The sequence below is a fragment of the Perca flavescens genome, chromosome 3 (genome assembly GCF_004354835.1).
Source record: "Perca flavescens isolate YP-PL-M2 chromosome 3, PFLA_1.0, whole genome shotgun sequence".
Taxonomy (NCBI): domain Eukaryota; kingdom Metazoa; phylum Chordata; class Actinopteri; order Perciformes; family Percidae; genus Perca; species Perca flavescens.
Window position 1 is genome coordinate 43854618 of NC_041333.1, and position 17264 is coordinate 43871881.

At 39.4% G+C, this 17264-nt stretch overlaps 1 protein-coding gene and 1 long non-coding RNA gene across 3 annotated transcripts in view; both read left to right on the forward strand.

Annotated features, from left to right (window-relative positions):
- Nucleotides 1-3979: 3979 nt before the first annotated feature.
- LOC114553369 (galectin-8) overlaps nt 3980-17264 on the forward strand; it is a 24798-nt gene continuing 11513 nt past the window's right edge. For both annotated transcript variants that reach the window (XM_028574642.1, XM_028574643.1), the window contains exon 1: nt 3980-4052. In XM_028574642.1, coding sequence (XP_028430443.1) covers nt 4014-4052 — 39 coding nt within the window. In that variant the 5' untranslated portion in view covers nt 3980-4013. The remainder of the gene's footprint in view (nt 4053-17264) is intronic.
- LOC114553370 (uncharacterized) lies at nt 6466-9409 on the forward strand. Its single transcript, XR_003692300.1, has 4 exons — nt 6466-6849; nt 8351-8638; nt 8768-8928; nt 9256-9409. It is a non-coding gene; the product is annotated as an uncharacterized LOC114553370 (long non-coding RNA).

Below are 17264 nucleotides of genomic sequence, written 5' to 3' on the forward strand. Positions count from 1 at the left end.
GTGGCCATAGTGGGATTTGTAATTTTGCACCCTGGTGTATACATACCTCTCACCCAGTGCATGCTGGGTAGTCTTAGTCAACCCTGGCCTCTACATCTCACCCAGTGCATGCTGGGGAAAGTAATCCACTCCAATGCATCCAGCAGATGAACCCAGACTCTTGTACAGAAACGTTTTTTTGTGGAGGTCCATCAGGATGAAATGAGACTTTTTAAACAGATGTAGATGGTTGTGTTTTGTGAATTTATAGTTTTATCTGCATTTTTGTAATAAAATGTAAATATATCTTTACTTTTTAAAGAGCAGAGTTGTGTTTTAGGGGATTTTGTAAAATAGGTATAAAGTTTTATTTTTGGTCCTAATAATAAAAGTTTGTATAAACTAAAATGTGGTTGTATTTTTTACTTATCTCTTTAGAAAACTATTTTGATTTAAAGTTTTAAATCACAGGGTTTGACCAATTTTTCTATCGATCTATAATAAGTTGGATGTATATGCTGTCTGTACCCAGACAGCATATACATCCATGCATGTTCTTAACAAGTAAAAATTGAGTACTTTCATTTTATTTTGGTTGATTTAATTTCATGACATTTGAAAAATGTTGATGGTTTTAAAACCGCATCAAACTGTCCAAACTTTGACATAGTCTAGCATCCTCTGATCTTAACTATTCTATTAGTCAAAATCATTCATAATTTAGGCTCTTTTTCCTAACTCAAATTAGGTATGTCATTTTTTATTAGGTTTATTGACCATGAATTTAAAAAAAAAAAAAAAAAGCATTGTAACTAACTTTCTTTTATTGTAAAATAAAATGCACAAAAGTAGGTAGTTAATGAATGAGAAACTACTGGTTAATGATAGTTACTGATAAATCCCAAGAACAGATTTCCTAATGATTCATAAATACAGTAATTCACACATGCATTCTGTTTATCAGTAACTAATCCTTAACTAACCAGTAACATATTTTCACATGTAAATCAGTAAACTGTGTATTTCAACCAAAACTAGAGTTGTGATGGTTGGAAAAGTGGAAAGACGACCCAAAACGACTTTTAAAAGTCTTATTTTGTTTCTGTCCACTTTGAATGAAGTGTGTTTTACGATGCTAAAAATGACTGATTATTTACATGGAGTCTGGTGGGTTTAGCGAACGCAATTTCACCGATGTTTTTGGATTTTGGAATTGACTTTCTTTCTATGGAAGTGGCAGACAAACAAGTCAAGTTGCAATATAATCACACTATAAACATCCAGGCTTTTTTTTTTTTTTTTTTTTAAAGAATAATACATTTCTTAGTTTTTAATATATAAATAAGTTTAAGTTAAGCTTATTTTAGTCCTTTAGGTCCTTAAGAGTATTGAGGCAGTATTTGAATTTTGACTTTCATTTGTAAAATCTTAAAGAATAATGCCTAAAAAATTAACACATTTCCTCCCAGTTTATTGTTGTTTGAGCTGCAAACTAACTGCTAACTGAAGCTCATATTTAAATATAAAATGGATTAAAAATAACAATATTTCCCCATTAAAGTGAATGGACGGAGTGTTCAGATTTGACCAAATGATATATTTACCTATAGTGGAGTTAAAATACAGATTTACATGTGAAATGTGGCAGTATAGGGCTGCAACGCGCACACACACACATGGACACACACGGACACACACACAGACGCACGCACGCACACACAGACACACACAGACGGACACATACAGAGATGCACACACAGATAGACACACACACGGACACACACACAGACGCATGCACGCACACACAGACACACACACATGGACACACACGGACACACACACACACGGACACACACACAGACGCATGCACGCACACACAGACACACACACACGGACACGGACACAGATGCACACACAGACAGACACACACACGGACACACACACACACACACACACACACACACACAGACACACACACACACACACAGAGACAGACGCATGCACGCACACACAGACACACACACATGGACACACACGGACACACACACAGACGCATGCACGCACACACAGACACACAGACAGACACACACACGGACACACACAGACGCATGCACGCACACACAGACACACACACACGGACACGGACACAGATGCACACACAGACAAACACACACACGGACACACACACACACGGACAGTGTATGCACACACACACAGACACACACACACACGGGGACACACACACACAAACACACACACAGAGAGACACACACAGACACACACAGAGACAGACACAGGCACACACGATGCTAAAATTAGTGATTATTTACATGGAGTCTGGTGGGTTTAGCGAACGCAATTTCGCGGATGTTTTGGGATTTTGGAATTGATTTTTATTTCTATGGAAGTGGCAGACAAACCAGAAGTCAACTTGTAGTATTACCACACTATAAACATTCAACATGGGAGAATCCCTAAAAAAAATAAAATTTTGTGAAAAGGGCAATTTAATTGAAAGCTCCAAAGTGGATTATTGTGGAGGAGAAATACTGATTAGATTAGAGTCGGGTGGAGGTAAATCAGTCATTATTAGAATCATAAGACTTGAATTGACCTCTTACCAAAACAGCCTGCTATATCATATCGTACTGCAGTCTGTACTGCAGTCTAGTAGGGAGTGGTCAGCTATGACATCATGTCGTACTGCAGTCTGTACTGCAGTCTAGTAATGGTGCGTTCAGGCCACCTGGGAATAACAGGGACCGCAAAAGTTCGGACTAGCTTCCAAGGGGGTAAGTGAGCATCTGGCAAGCGTAGCTCCCATTGACTCCCATTCATTTTGGCGTCACTTTGACAGAGAATTACTTTACTGGACAAATAAACCATACCATTACCACCACTGTAGTATTCTGAGGAAGTATCAGTTACATAATAATATAATTAAAGATAATCTCATTAAATTCAAAAATATCTGTTTAATTTATAAAATTAGACATGGTTTAGCACCTCCTCCGCTATGTTATTTTATACATTTTAGATCCAGTGAGGTTAGGTTCACTAGAAGGGCAGTGAGGGAAGACTGCATCATCCCACGGAGAAAAACAGCTTTTGGTCAGCCTGTCTTCTCCGTATAAGAGCAGTTCAGCAATGAAACACCGTGCCGGCAACTATTAGAGAGTCTTTGTCATTCTTTTCATTCAAAAAGAATGCAAAAAAATGGCTGGTAGAGAGCCAAACTTGTGGGCACTAATGTTATCTGTGTGCATTTAAACGTTATATAAGTATTTTACTGGAATTGTATTTATTAACCATAATGTATGACTACCGATGAAAATTAGCACTTTTGAGCTAACTCGGGCACATTTACATTGTTTCAGTGTTGATTAATGTTCACTGTCCCCTTTCAAAAATGAAGAAAATTGAATTGAATTGACATCTGAAGCGTTTAAAGACTCTATTTGTCCGTTGTTTATTTCTAAAGAAACACGACAATGTATAAAAGGCTCCATTACCTTGTAGCTCACGTTATGGCTCCGTAGGCTAACGATTGGGTCATAACCACGAGGTATAGTACAGGAGAAGCTCACAGGCAGTTTGGACTTCCATTAGCTGTTTAGGTGTAATTACTAATGTTAACTAGCATGTTAGTGATCAGTAATTACTAATGTTAACTAGCATGTTAGTGATCAGTAATTACTAATGTTAACTAGCATGTTAGTGATCAGTAATTAGCCTGTGTCTATGTTATCTCCTTACATATACCTACGCTCTCCGTCTCTGTAAGATTGGGAATGATTGAGATTTCTCTCTCACAGCTACCAGAAGACTTCACACTTTCAGACACGTTGCTCACGTCACATCTACGTTGTCTCTCTCAGTTGGAGGCTGCGCAGTAAAGCAAGAGATCACCGCAAAAAGAGACTTCTGATATCCTTCACTGGTCTCCGTCCAGAGACACGGGGTCTATTGGTCCAGTTTATATAGGCTATATACTGTCTACGGTAGCTTCAAGTTGCTGCTTTTCTGCTCCGAAAATGTCTGCAACAATCCCGAGACAGACGTTTTTAAACCCGGTAAGATACTTTCTGTCTTTATCTTAGGCCATTAATCGTCATCCATTCATTTTTATATGTCATTAATGTTTAATTGACTTATTATTGATTATTCAGTAAAAATGTGCCGCCGAAAGGTCTGTTCCAGACTGCTATTTTCCGCAGTGCGTCTGACGGACTCCTAATTTATAGGCCTACTTAATTTCATCTGCGATTGGATCAATATGGGAGTGGTTCATGTATGCCGAATTAAAAAGCGCTTCTTTATAGTTTGTGTAACGACTTAGTTTAAGTCATTTTGTTCGTAAGCATACGGGAAACGCAATGAAAAGTATTAAAATCTATCTATAATTCCAGGAACTTCTTTCTGCCAGTGTGTGTGTGTTATGCGCATATCTCTCGAACCGTTAGTCCGATGGATTTCAAACTTGACAGGTTTCTTGCTATGGACACGAGTAAGTACAGTGCCAAGTTTGGCGTTGTTTCGATAAGAAATGCAAAGTTATCAAAGTTATCGTTAAATATATATCGGTAAAAGAAGCACACATTGGCTTTAGCCGCTTGCCTCTCGGCCTCTGCTCACTGAGTCAGCAGAGACAAAGAGAGAGAGAGAGAGAGAGAGAGAGAGAGAGAGAGAGAGAGAGAGAGAGAGAGAGAGAGCAGCGGAGCTTTGGCAGCGAAAATGTGACATACACCTCAGACCCACAAAAATGTCCAAAGTAGCACTACTTTGGACTGTCTTTGACTTTGAATAAACGACAATTCCCGAATTTAAGGACAACCAGCTACAACAAGTGCAGACAGAGCGTGATGTCACTTATAGGCAAGCTCTCTATCTTATAAAGCCAGTATGTGTGTCCGTGTTTGGGGGGGGGGGGAGGTTACCTGCACATCAGCTATCTGACTCTTTTCCTGCTATAGTAGGCCTATTAAATTGCTGTGAGCTGTTAACTGTCAAGCCACTAAACCTGTATAGAAATGGACACTTCTGCTGAAATGTTAAAGTCCCTAACGATCCGACAACAGACAACTCCCTCTCTCTCTCTCTCTCTCTCTCTCTCTCTGTGCGCAAACGCACACACACACACACACACACATACACACACACGCGCAGTCCGTTTCTGGTGGTTGATGATGCAGATATATGTGCTGTTTAGCTCTCATAACGGGTCAGGGTGGGTAGCGCGTTGCCATGAGTCCATGACGCTAATGTCTGATTACTCCACATTTTAATTGTGATATTTTGTGATTACATTCTGATTCTGCAATGTTCTCTGTCAGGTAAATATAGAAGCACAATGTCTTCCTCCATAGGCGTCGATTTGTGTTTTCCTCCGTGGGTGCTCACGGGCGCATGCTCTTTAAAACAAAAACAAATTTTTTTTTGCATTTCAGGACCTTAGGAAACGGATACAAACACACTATTAACTGGATAATAAAGCCGTAAAGTTTCAACTGAAAGTTTAACTAGACCACCAACTAGACCGGTCGCTCGCGGTGCTCCGTATCCAGCGCACAATCACCTATTCTGGGGTAACTAGACCACCAACTACCGCCGATCTGACGGAGCACCACGACCGTGCGCTGTATGCAGCGCGCAGTAACCGATTCTGGGGTAGGCCTTTCAACCGCGATCAGCTCTGAACTCTCTGCACTGGTGGTAGATGTAGGTTTGATTTTTTTAATAACAAATCTGTCCATTTAATTCTCACTCTGATTACCTTAACGCACATGCACGCACTGTGGGGGGATGGAGGTGTTTTCATCCAAGAGACGCTGTGATTGGTGGATAGGATATGGAGCAGGGGACTGGCAGCGACATAACCAATCACATTATGACAGACGCTCCACTTAGCACAATGTTTAATTTTGAATGAATGGAGCCTGTACTGGCAGTCTGGCACACGTGGGTGCTCAGTGGGTGCTCGGTATTTTCCGTGGGTGCTTATGTCTTCCTCTGAAGTCAATAGATAGTAGGCTATACAGGGGAGTTGCATGAGTGTACACCAGTGCTGTGGAACATTATTTTTGTGCTTTTCGATTTTTCCATGAAAAGTTTGAGACAAAAGTCAACTTTTTAATGACAAAAAATGTTGGAGTACATGTAACTTGCAACGAGCATTAGTTGAAATTGTTTTTACACATTATGCATACAATTTCAACAGAAGGTTTTAATACATGCATGGATTTTAACTCATTGTGAGGTATAGGTTATTGTATATTGCACACAAGAATCCCAGATAAAATATTTTCATAGATGTCATGCAGCCGGAAGATAGGTGATGGATGAATAGATGATAAAAAAAAGAGAAGTTATTGCAATTTAACAAAACAATGAGTGAAAGTTTCAGTATTAATCTTAAATTAAGATAATATGTTTTAATATAAGGAACATGTTGTTTGTAACTTAAATACAGTGTGATAAAGCCATGGATGTATTAACACACGCTCTGTTCACAACGCTGCAGGCTAACCTACTAGCTAGCTCTGCTGTGTCAGTCAATGAAGATCCCGTTCAGAAGATAATTGCTCATACACTCTTAGAAGAGATGTGTTAAAAAATGACACACAAAAACGTGTTGTTACACATTTAACACATTGTGTGTGGATTTCTACATAATAGTGTAAAACATGTGTAAATAATGTGTAAAAAGGCTTAACACAGTTGATGTGTTGGACAGTGAATCTGAATTCTGCCCAGCAACAGCGTCATCCTTTTTTCGCGGTCATCCATATTCGCGCCACAGTGAGTCGCTAAAGAAAACTGCCACAGTCCTCTCCAAGGAGAAGGGTTAGGATCGAGACTCCAAACTCCACGGTAAGCACTATTTTATCTTAACATAATGCAAATATCTCGACGTTTTCGAAGCGTCTGGAAGTTGGTGATCATCTGACAAATACGATATTTTTTGAGTTATCTGGCAATGTCAGGGTTTAAAGAATTTAGAGCCGTTAGATCTAGCTAGCTAACATTAGTTAACATCACATTAGCTAGCTAGCTAGCCGCAACTATCGTACATTAATTTAAAATCAAAATATCAGTGCTGTAACTTTAATAATCTGTAGCCACAGTATTTAACGTCTTAGGTCGGTTGCTGGAAGTTAACTGACGGTTACCGAACGTTAACGTTATTACCCGTTATTCCTGAACGTTACCGGAGCCTTCATACTTGGCTCTCATATCGGTTTTATTTTTGCCTTAAATGGTACAGTAATCTCAACTGGGAATATAGCTAAAGCTGGAGACTTGTCATCGAACCAAAATGTAAAGGTAAATTTGCCATGTAGCTATATAATCTGCCAACTAACGTTAAATCATAAAAAGATAAACGTTAGTCTTATTCAGGGGCCGTCTAATGACTGGCGATACCAAACTTCCATTGGGATTTTGAAGTTTATTTTTACCCGGCTAATTACCAAAAATGACACCATGTATAACTAATTTTGAGACATTTTAGTAAGACAGTGCTTTGCTTCTGTTAAGTCGGCATGAAATCTGGTAAACGGGATCGGAGTACCAACGGTCGAAAAACGTCAATAATTAGACGGTGACAGATTTGTAGCCTCTGAGCTCAAGACCGCTCCTCGCTTTTCTGCTCCTCTTACTGTTGTGAAATCATGTTAGAAATTTTAAGTAAAGCATTAAAGCTGTTTATTTATGAAAATTAAAGGGGGGGGGAGGTTACTGCCCCCCCACACAAGTAACGTTAGACCATATTTAACGTATATGTGTGTGTGTGTGTGTGTGTGTGTGCGCGCGCATCTGTCTCTTTGTGTGCGTGTGCATTTGTGTCTGTGTGTGTGTGCGCGCGCGCGCGTGCATCTGTGTCTTTGTGTGTGTGTGTGTGTGTGTGTGTGTGTGTGTGTGAGTGAGAGAGAGAGAGAGTGAATGAGGGTCTGACTAGTCCGATTTCACAGCTTTTTTCACCTGTCCAGATTGGACCAGGTCCACTATACCTAGACTTGTCAAATCGGCACTATCATGGTTTTGATTCTGGACCTGGTCCAATATGGGCAATGTGATAAAAGCAGTGAAATCTCAGTTTTTTCATTTTCATAAATACAATAAAGCTTTCACAAATGTGAAATGGGTTTCAGCTTTAATGGTTTACCTAAAATGTCTAACATGATATCACAACAGTATCCTAAGAGGTGCAGTGCAGAAAACCGTGGAGTGAAATGTAAGTTACATTTCCCTTAAATGGCGAATCAGAGGCTGCGAATCTTATATATTTAATCACATTTGACTTTGCAATTAGTACAATTATCAATATCACAATCAATTAGATTTGTACTTTAATTTTTTTTCATTTTTGCAGGAAGGGAGACATGGGCCGCAGGAATCTGTGAAAGTTCTTGCAACTACTTTTAAGAATGGAAATGAATTGAAAAGAAAAATTTACAGTGTCCAAAGCACAACAGAGCTTCTGGAAAAAACAAGTGAATTGGGATTTGTCCTTGACCGGATTTTAAAATTTAACACAGATTTCCAAGAGTTTACTGATGTTGACAGTAGTGTGCAGATAAGTAACCTTGACAGATTCCAAGTGCACTTTTCAGAAGCATCCCATCTTCAAACTGTCCCAAGAGAAGTCTGTCAAACGCAGGTACATTTTTACCATAATTTATTTTGGATCATGTGTATAGCTAGTCAAATTGTGTTTCAGAGGAGTCAGACAGACTACAGAGAAGACAGAGAGTCTTAACTTCTGCTCTGCTCTTAATTATCTGTTCAGCCTACACAGGAGCCGGATCAGCAGGCTGGTCTGAGGCCTCTGCTTGAAATGCAAGTTCCAGAAATATTTGATGAACTCCAAACTAAGGCCATTGTTACAGAGAAAACCCGAATGAAACTCATTAAAGTTTGCATCTCTGACTTAGTGGAGAAGCATGGATTGTAAGTACAGTATATGAACATGAACTATATATTATTTTTGTATCTTATAAGAATGGTTATACGAATAAGCCCACTTGTCATGATTGGACTATTTTAAAAATGTACAGCATATGTGCATTGAATGTAATTGTGAATGTCGTAAGTGTATACATTACAATGGGGGGATAAAGTATACAGACATTCTCATTTGCTTGATACAGGGCACATTTTTTGTTAACAGTTGCTTTTTCATCACACATTTGACAGTAAGGACTTGTCATGTCATTTTTAAAAAGAAGAGAAAAAGGTCTCATGAGTTGTTGTCTGTTTGTTTGTTTGTTCCACTAGTTATCCGTCCACTATTGAAAAGGTGGTTCTTGCAAAGAACATCATCACCATCTTCCCATCGCTTAAAGTCCAAATTGATGGCAGAGGAGAAGGCTTTGTGAGTATAAAGTTGCTTAGTTGAAAAGTGGGTAGAGCTAGCTATGGGTGTGCAATGCTTAAATATTGAAACAGGGAAATAATCAAGAATGTTATAAAACACATTGGATGATCAGTTCTACTTCCATTCAATGATATTCTGTAACTGTAATAATTATTTAAAGGAGCAATATGTACCGTATTTTCCAGACTATAAGTCGCTCCGGAGTATAAGTCGCATCAGTCAAAAAATGCGTCATGAAGAGGAAAAAAAACATATATAAGTCGCACTGGACTATAAGTCGCATTTATTTAGAAATTAATTTCACAAAATCCAAGACCAAAAACAGCCTTTTTTTTCATCTGTCAACTACACAATAGCACACAGAACAACTACCAGGGCGTGGAGACGAACTGCACCGTGACAAGCACATTGAATCGCGATAAGCCGATTAGCTTTCTTTGTTTTCTATATTGCAGTAAGAGTTACCTTTTCTCCAGTCCCTCACAAGTTTCTCTCTCACTCCAAACTTTCTTTCTGCTGCTCGATTACTGTTTTAGGCTGCACAGAGATATCGGCAGCGCACAGGGCTCTGCAGCCTGCGTAAAGTCACTGTTTCTGGGTTAGTGGACAACCAAACGCCGCTGCCCTGACTGAGCTCTGCGGGGCTCGGCGGGCCACTGCCCGTCCACTAACCCAGAAACAGTGACTTTACGCCGCCGCAGAGCCCTGTGCGCTGCCGATATCTCTGTGCCCGAGGAGCAGTGCTTGGCTGTAGTCTACTTCCACCAAATATAGTCCCAGTCAATATCTGCCTAGGAAATCATCTAGTCTTAATCTGCATTGCTATTTTTATTTGAACACGCAGGCCACAAGAAGTAAGGAGGTTTTGTTGATGTTGTTGTTGGGGTCACTTTTACTCGCGACATGCTACACGGTCACTATAGATTCCATTCATTACGCTTAAGCTAAGTTAGCAGCGGTGCCGCTGGACTAAGACAATGCATGCACCGAGACAAAAATGCATTTAAATATAGAGGAGACGGTGAATAACCCTATTTCATCAAACGGTGGCGTATTCCTTTAAATCATAAAATGACCACAATATGTCATCAGATATTAAGGAAACATGCTAGGTTGAAATACTTTCTTTTCTGACAACAATGCTAAAGCCAGTATTTTCCGTTTTGAAATTTCCATTCCGGTCCGAAAATTATTTGATATGTCTTTTTCCCATCTTAAATCTCAGGAGCATTTCTTGATCCAGCATCACACTCTGGGTTTTGGAGATGAGACTTGCAATATCCGCCGGAAGCTAGAGGAAGGCCAGCGGCGTTACAGTTGGCACAAGAGGTGCCGAGATGTTGAAGAGATGTCAAGTTCTGTGCAGGATGAAGGGGACGGCAGCGAAGTCAGAGAGTTCATCAACCTGATGAAAAGGCTGAGGCCTTCTGCAGAAAACATGTCCTCAATCAAATCAGCGATGCAGAAAACATTCACCTGGCGCAGATCGTGGATATCCAAACATTCCCCCACCATGGAGGAAATCTTGCAAGAGTATCCACGCTTCTTGGATATACCAACACTGGTAGGTGTCTTTTTGTACCCCTTGCTTAAACCGGAATGCAGCAATCAAACTTATGTGTACATGTAGATTAAAAGCAATTATAAACAAGTACCGTGTTTTCCGGACTATAAGTCGCACTTTTTTTCCTACTTTGGCTGGTCCTGCGACTTATAGTCAGGTGCGACTTATATATCAAAATATATATAATTTAACATGTTTTTAAATGTTAATTCATACTGAAAACATTACCGTCTACAGCCGCGAGAGGGCGCTCTAGGCTTGTGACAACTAGAACGCTGCTCCTAAAGACAACTGAGAAAGAAAAGAGACAAACTGCAGGTAGTAAAATATGCAGCCCCGAAAACAGTAATCGAGCAGCAGAAAGAAAGTTTGAGATGAGGGAGAAACTTATGAGTGAGACTGGTGAAAAGGTGACTCTTACTGCAATGAAGAAAACAAAGAAAGCTAATCGGCTAATCGTGGGCTGAAAGATGGCCAGAGCTGGAGGAAGGAGTCTGGAGGGGCTCGTTCACGGTGCAGCTTCGTCTCCACGCCTTTTAATACCTCCATGCTCCACGCCCTGCTAGCTAGTTGTTCTGGTGCTATTGTATAGTTCAATAACTGTTAATGTGTTACGTTAACATACCGGACACCTACCGTATTCAGCGTATTGTTCTGTGTGCTATTGTGTAGTTGAATAACTCTTGTATTTATAATCTAAATAAATGCGACTTATAGTTCAGTGCGACTTATAGTCCGAAAAATACGGTAATGATAAATTGAAGAGGCTTATATATTATGTGTCTCTGTCCACTGCAACCACCCAGCTTGATACAGAGTTTGGTAAAATGCATCAAGGAAAGGGGGACCTGTTCCTAAGGCGGTGGGAGGCCAGCATCATGCCGAAGCTGAAAGCTGTTGCCGCCAGGGAGAAGGGTGATGTTGCATCTCTTGTTGAAGGGATGGAAGACCAAACTGATGGTATTTTTGTTACATTTAATTTCTTCAATTTTTCCACAAAATTATTTAATATGCTTATGTTTACCTCTCTTCTTCCCCAACCACACCCACCCCGATTCTTGTTTGCAGATGAGAAGTGCTACATTATGTTGGTTGTCCTTACTCATCTCCTTCCACCAGTTGCAGCAAGCCGCTGTAGCGTCAAGTCTGCGATTACACAACTCGTTGATTTTGTGCGGTATGTTTGATGGGAATCTTGAGTTAATGTTGATAATCCTCGACAGGGTGTCTGCACATCCTTAAATTGTCTTAAATTCAATTTTATGAATATTAGGCCTTAAAAGTCATTATAGTCCACATTTCTGATTTAAATTTGTTTAAAGGAACACACCGACTTATTGGGATCTTATTCACCGTAACCCAAGTCGATACAGACCCTTCTCATCTCAGTGCGTGCTGTAGCGGCTGTCGGACGTCTCCAAGCGGCATCAGGCCATCACATAACATGCAGGTGAATGGTTCCACCTAACCTACTGCTCCCAATAAGTGACAAAATAACACCAACAAGTTCCTATTTACATGTTGTGATTTATAGAGTCACAGCGTGTACAAAAAACAACGTACCATGAGACACAGCCATCTTCTAACTGCAAACAAACGGGAACTATATTCATTCTGCTGCTTGGGCGGAGTGATTTGCTTTGCAGCAAGCCTGTCTCCTCCGCCCAAGCAGCAGAATGAATATAGTTCGGTTTGTTTGCAGTTAGAAGATGGCTGTGTCTCATGGTGCGTTGTTTTTTGTACACGCTGTGACTCTATAAATCACAACATGTAAATAGGAACATGTTGGTGTTATTTTGTCACTTATTGGGAGCAGTAGGTTAGGTGGAACCATTCACCTGCATGTTATGTGATGGCCTGATGCCGCTGGAGACGTCCGACAGCGTTACAGCACGCACTGAGATGAGAAGGGTCTGTATCGACTTGGGTTACGGTGAATAAGATAAAGTCCCAATAAGTCGGTGTGTTCCTTTAAGGAGAGTTATATGCACATTATGTAGGTGCAAGGCTATCAGAAAGCAGTTTGGAAAAAGCCATTTAAGTTTATTGACAACAATGTCATAAAACATATGTGGCTTGGAGTTAAGTGTGCAGGGGTAATCTTTTCTTTAATGTAAAATCTTTAAACTTACCACTGAACCTAATACAGACTTTATACTTGCACTTACCTGTTAGCAAAATTTAGATTAGCCTAACTCACTCTAATAACCATATTCCTACATAAAATCTACCGCTGCACAGGACCACATACTTACTTACTTTATACTTACCTGCTATGCTTAAATAAGAAAAAATGGATTATTCATATTTGGTTATTGAATATCTTGAGTTCTTAAAAGCATTAAATTGAATCAAAACATAGTTGTGAATATTTCCATTTCTGCCAATAGATCATCTATATCTAAACATTGTTCCTTTTAAAGAAGAAATTATTTGCATTAATATTTCCAAGAAAGATGGAAAAAGCAGAGAGACAGACAATGCTGTGTCAGCATGCACACTAATAAAATATTAACATGTACAAAACTAATTATAAGGAGCTAGTTTGCGACATGTGCTGAACTTAACTTTACTTATTTCTATATTCTAATTTTAGGCAGGAAGTACCATTGCCTCCCTCTACAATACATCCCAGGATCCAGCACAGAGCACACAGCCACAACTAGTCTGCATTGGTCATCTAAGGGGAGGGTCACAGCAGTATGTCATTGTGGGCAAGTCTGACAAGATTGCTATTCCCTTGGATGAAGGCCTGGCATGTGCTGTGGACAAGCTCTTCAAGCTCTACTGGGTATGCAACCTGGCCTACCCAGCCCCGCTCAGCTCTGTGTTCTCATTCGTCGAGTACATTTACGACTTACCCATGTCAACAAACAGGAGAGCAAAGGTATTGGAGCTCATTTCAAAAGTCAAGTCTATTAATTAGATCCCACCAAAATGTACAGTTGTCCAAAATGTCCGTCAAGATTCACACAGATAAAGAAACTGATGTGGCACCTTCGTGAAATACATGCATTGTCAGAGGGATTGGAGTTCACACTTACTTGCAGCCAAGATGGTTGTCCAAGGACATACCACAGCATTAATTCATTTACCAAGCACCTTTCTAGAGAGCACCAGATAGGAAGTACCACAGTTGCTGAACCTTCTCTTCAGACCTTCCCAACATTTACTGACTCCACAGGGACCATCGACACAACAACTCTAGAGGAAAACATAGCTGAGCCTTCTGAGGGGTTTAAACTTCTTTCTTCAAGTGACAGTGCAGCCTCATTTGTGGCAAAAATGTATGCTGGATCAAATGTAACATTAATGGATGTAACAAGAACTGTAACTTGTGTTAAAGAACTTGTGGAAACAACTGTAGCTACATTACAAAATTCGGTTTCATCAGTGTTCAATAATCTGGATGTACCACATGACCATGAACTTGTGCTACCATTAATGGAACAGTTTGAAAGTGCCAAACAAATGTTTGATGACATAGACACTCCTTTTAAAATGAAACACATTTTTCAGAAAAATTTCATCTTGTCAAGCCAAAGGAACTTTTCCTTGGTCACAGGGCAGATACTGTACGGAAACAGGGACAAATGAAGCAGGTTTTGGCACCAGACACTTGTCAGTATGTACCAATACTTGAAACAATCAAATTTCTATTTAGTAATGACAAATTGCAAAATGTCTACTTAAAAAGCAAGAAAAGGAATGACAACATGATGCGAGACTATAGTGACGGGTGTCAATTCTCTACTCATCCACTATTCCAACTTTATCCAGAATCCCTGCAAATTCAGTTGTATTATGATGATGTTGAGACAACAAATCCTCTGGGCTCCAAAACAAAAATCCATAAAGTGGGTGCTGTATACTTCACTCTACGGAATTTACCCCCAGAATGCAATTCATCCCTAGCTCACATTCACTTATGTGTGTTATTTAATTCAATCGACAGGGAGAAATATGGGCTTGGTAAGATACTAGAGCCACTTCTTGAGGACATCAGAGTCCTTGAAAACTCTGGTATAGAAGTTGAAGTTAATGGACAAACTCAAAAGCTGCATGGAACACTTTCAATTTTGACAGCAGATAATTTGGCAATACATTCATTGTGTGGTTATGTGGAAAGCTTTTCTGCAAACAAATGTTGCCAGTTTTGTTTGATCGATAAGCAGGAAATACAGTCAGTGTTTGATGAAGACAATGTCGAAAAACGTAACAGGGAGAACTATGAGCAACATGTAAGGTTCTGTGATCCAAGCTCAACTGGTGTTAAAGGGAACTCTTGTTTGAACAGTCTGCAATATTTCCATGTAACAGAAAATACATGTGTGGACATAATGCATGATGTACTGGAGGGTGTGGCTCCTTTGGAAGTGAAGCTGTTGTTGCGCCACTTCATTTATGAAGAGAAGCTTTTCACATTAGAGCAACTTAATCACAGGATTGCTGGTTTTGACTCTGGTTACATGAATGAGAAAAACAAACCAAGTGCCATTATCAACTTGAGATCTTCTGAAAATGCTGTCAGGCAAACTGCCTCCCAAATGTGGTGTCTCTTGCAAGTTTTACCATTTTTAGTGGGAGATTTCATTAATAGAGAAGACCAGTTTTGGCATCTGTTCATTTTGTTGAGGGAAATCTGCAGCATTATCTTTGCACCTGTTGTCAGTGTTGGGCTTGCTGTGTTTCTTAAGCAGCTCATCATAGATCACCATACGCTTTACAAGAAGTTGTTTTGCCAAAATCTAATTCCGAAGCACCATTTTATGATACACTATCCAAGAATGCTGTGTTTGTTTGGACCTCTTTCTCACTTGTGGTGTATGAGATTTGAGTCAAAGCATAATCCAATGAAAAGGCAAGCGCATGTGGTATGCAATTTCAAAAATATTGCCAAAACACTTGCTTATAAACATCAGGTTCAACAAATGTACAATTTCAAGCTTGGTGACCCATTTTGTAAAAAATACAATGTTGACAATGCCTTTCCTGTGAACATTGGTGCTTTAAAGAAAGCTGCTGTTATACTGGAGGGACTTAAATCAGCCCTGCACACTGATTTCACAATGAGTAGCATCATTTATGTTACACATTCGCTGACTGTAAATGGCCACACGTACAGGACTGGATCGGTGCTGCCATTAAAGACACAGCATCACGGGAGCACTTATTTGGAGAGATCATTCATGTTTTACCACAGGGAGGGTATTCTTCTTCCTCATCAGAGTACTTGAAGTTAAGTACTTTTGACGAGCATTTATATGCATATGTTGTGCAAAAAACAAAAGACTTTGAAATGATCAATGTAGATGATGTTGCAGATGTTAGGCCTCTTGACATTATGTCAAATTTTAGCACTGAAGAGCTCTATCTCAATCCGAGGTATAAGATTTTGTAGGTGCTTCTGTTGATGATGATGTCATGTTCAGAATTTACTTTAAAAACATGGATTTTTGTACTTGTGTTATATATGTTTTATTACAAATGAATGTAATGCCTGTTTATATTGTATTACAAATGAATGTAATGCCTGGTTCATATTGTATTACAAATGAATGTAATGCCTGGTTTATATTGTATTACAAATGAATGTAATGCCTGGTTTATATTGTATTACAAATGAATGTAATGCCTGGTTTATATTGTATTACAAATGAATGTAATGCCTGGTTCATATTGTATTACAGATTAAGGTAATGCCTGTTAAATTTTGAAAAAAAAATGCTTTTTAAAAAGGGTTTAAAATGAAATCTTAAATAAATGACTAATTAATGTATTTTTGCTTCATTATTTTTATATTAAAGGAAACAATAATTAATTTACACACAACTGACACTTTTATGTGTGTATCTGGTGTACACATGATTTACACACAATGTGTAGAACTAACACATTCATGTGTTAAGCTGCATAACACAGCAAATGTGTAAAAGTGGTTTACACATTTGCTGTGTTGAATTTAACACAACATGTGTTGTCCCTGAGCACACTCTGTAGATGTGTTAAAATTCAACACATGTTGTGTCATTCTTAACACATTACTTCTTAGAGTGTAGAACCTTTATGTAAAAACTGAAACATGTCAAACATAAATCAATACAGTTAGTAGCTAGCTAGTAGCATGACATAATAATTACATCTCCTTGGTTGTCTAGCTAAATACATCCATCCTGTGTGTGTGTGTGTCTGTGTGTGTCTGTGTGTGTGTGTGTGTGTCTGTGTGTGTGTGTCTGTGTGTGTGTGTGTCTACCAACAAGTTCCTTCCTGAGACTATTTAGCAGAGGCACCGTAGCTTAGCCCCGCCCCCACAACGACGATTGTGATTGGTTTAAAGAAATGCCA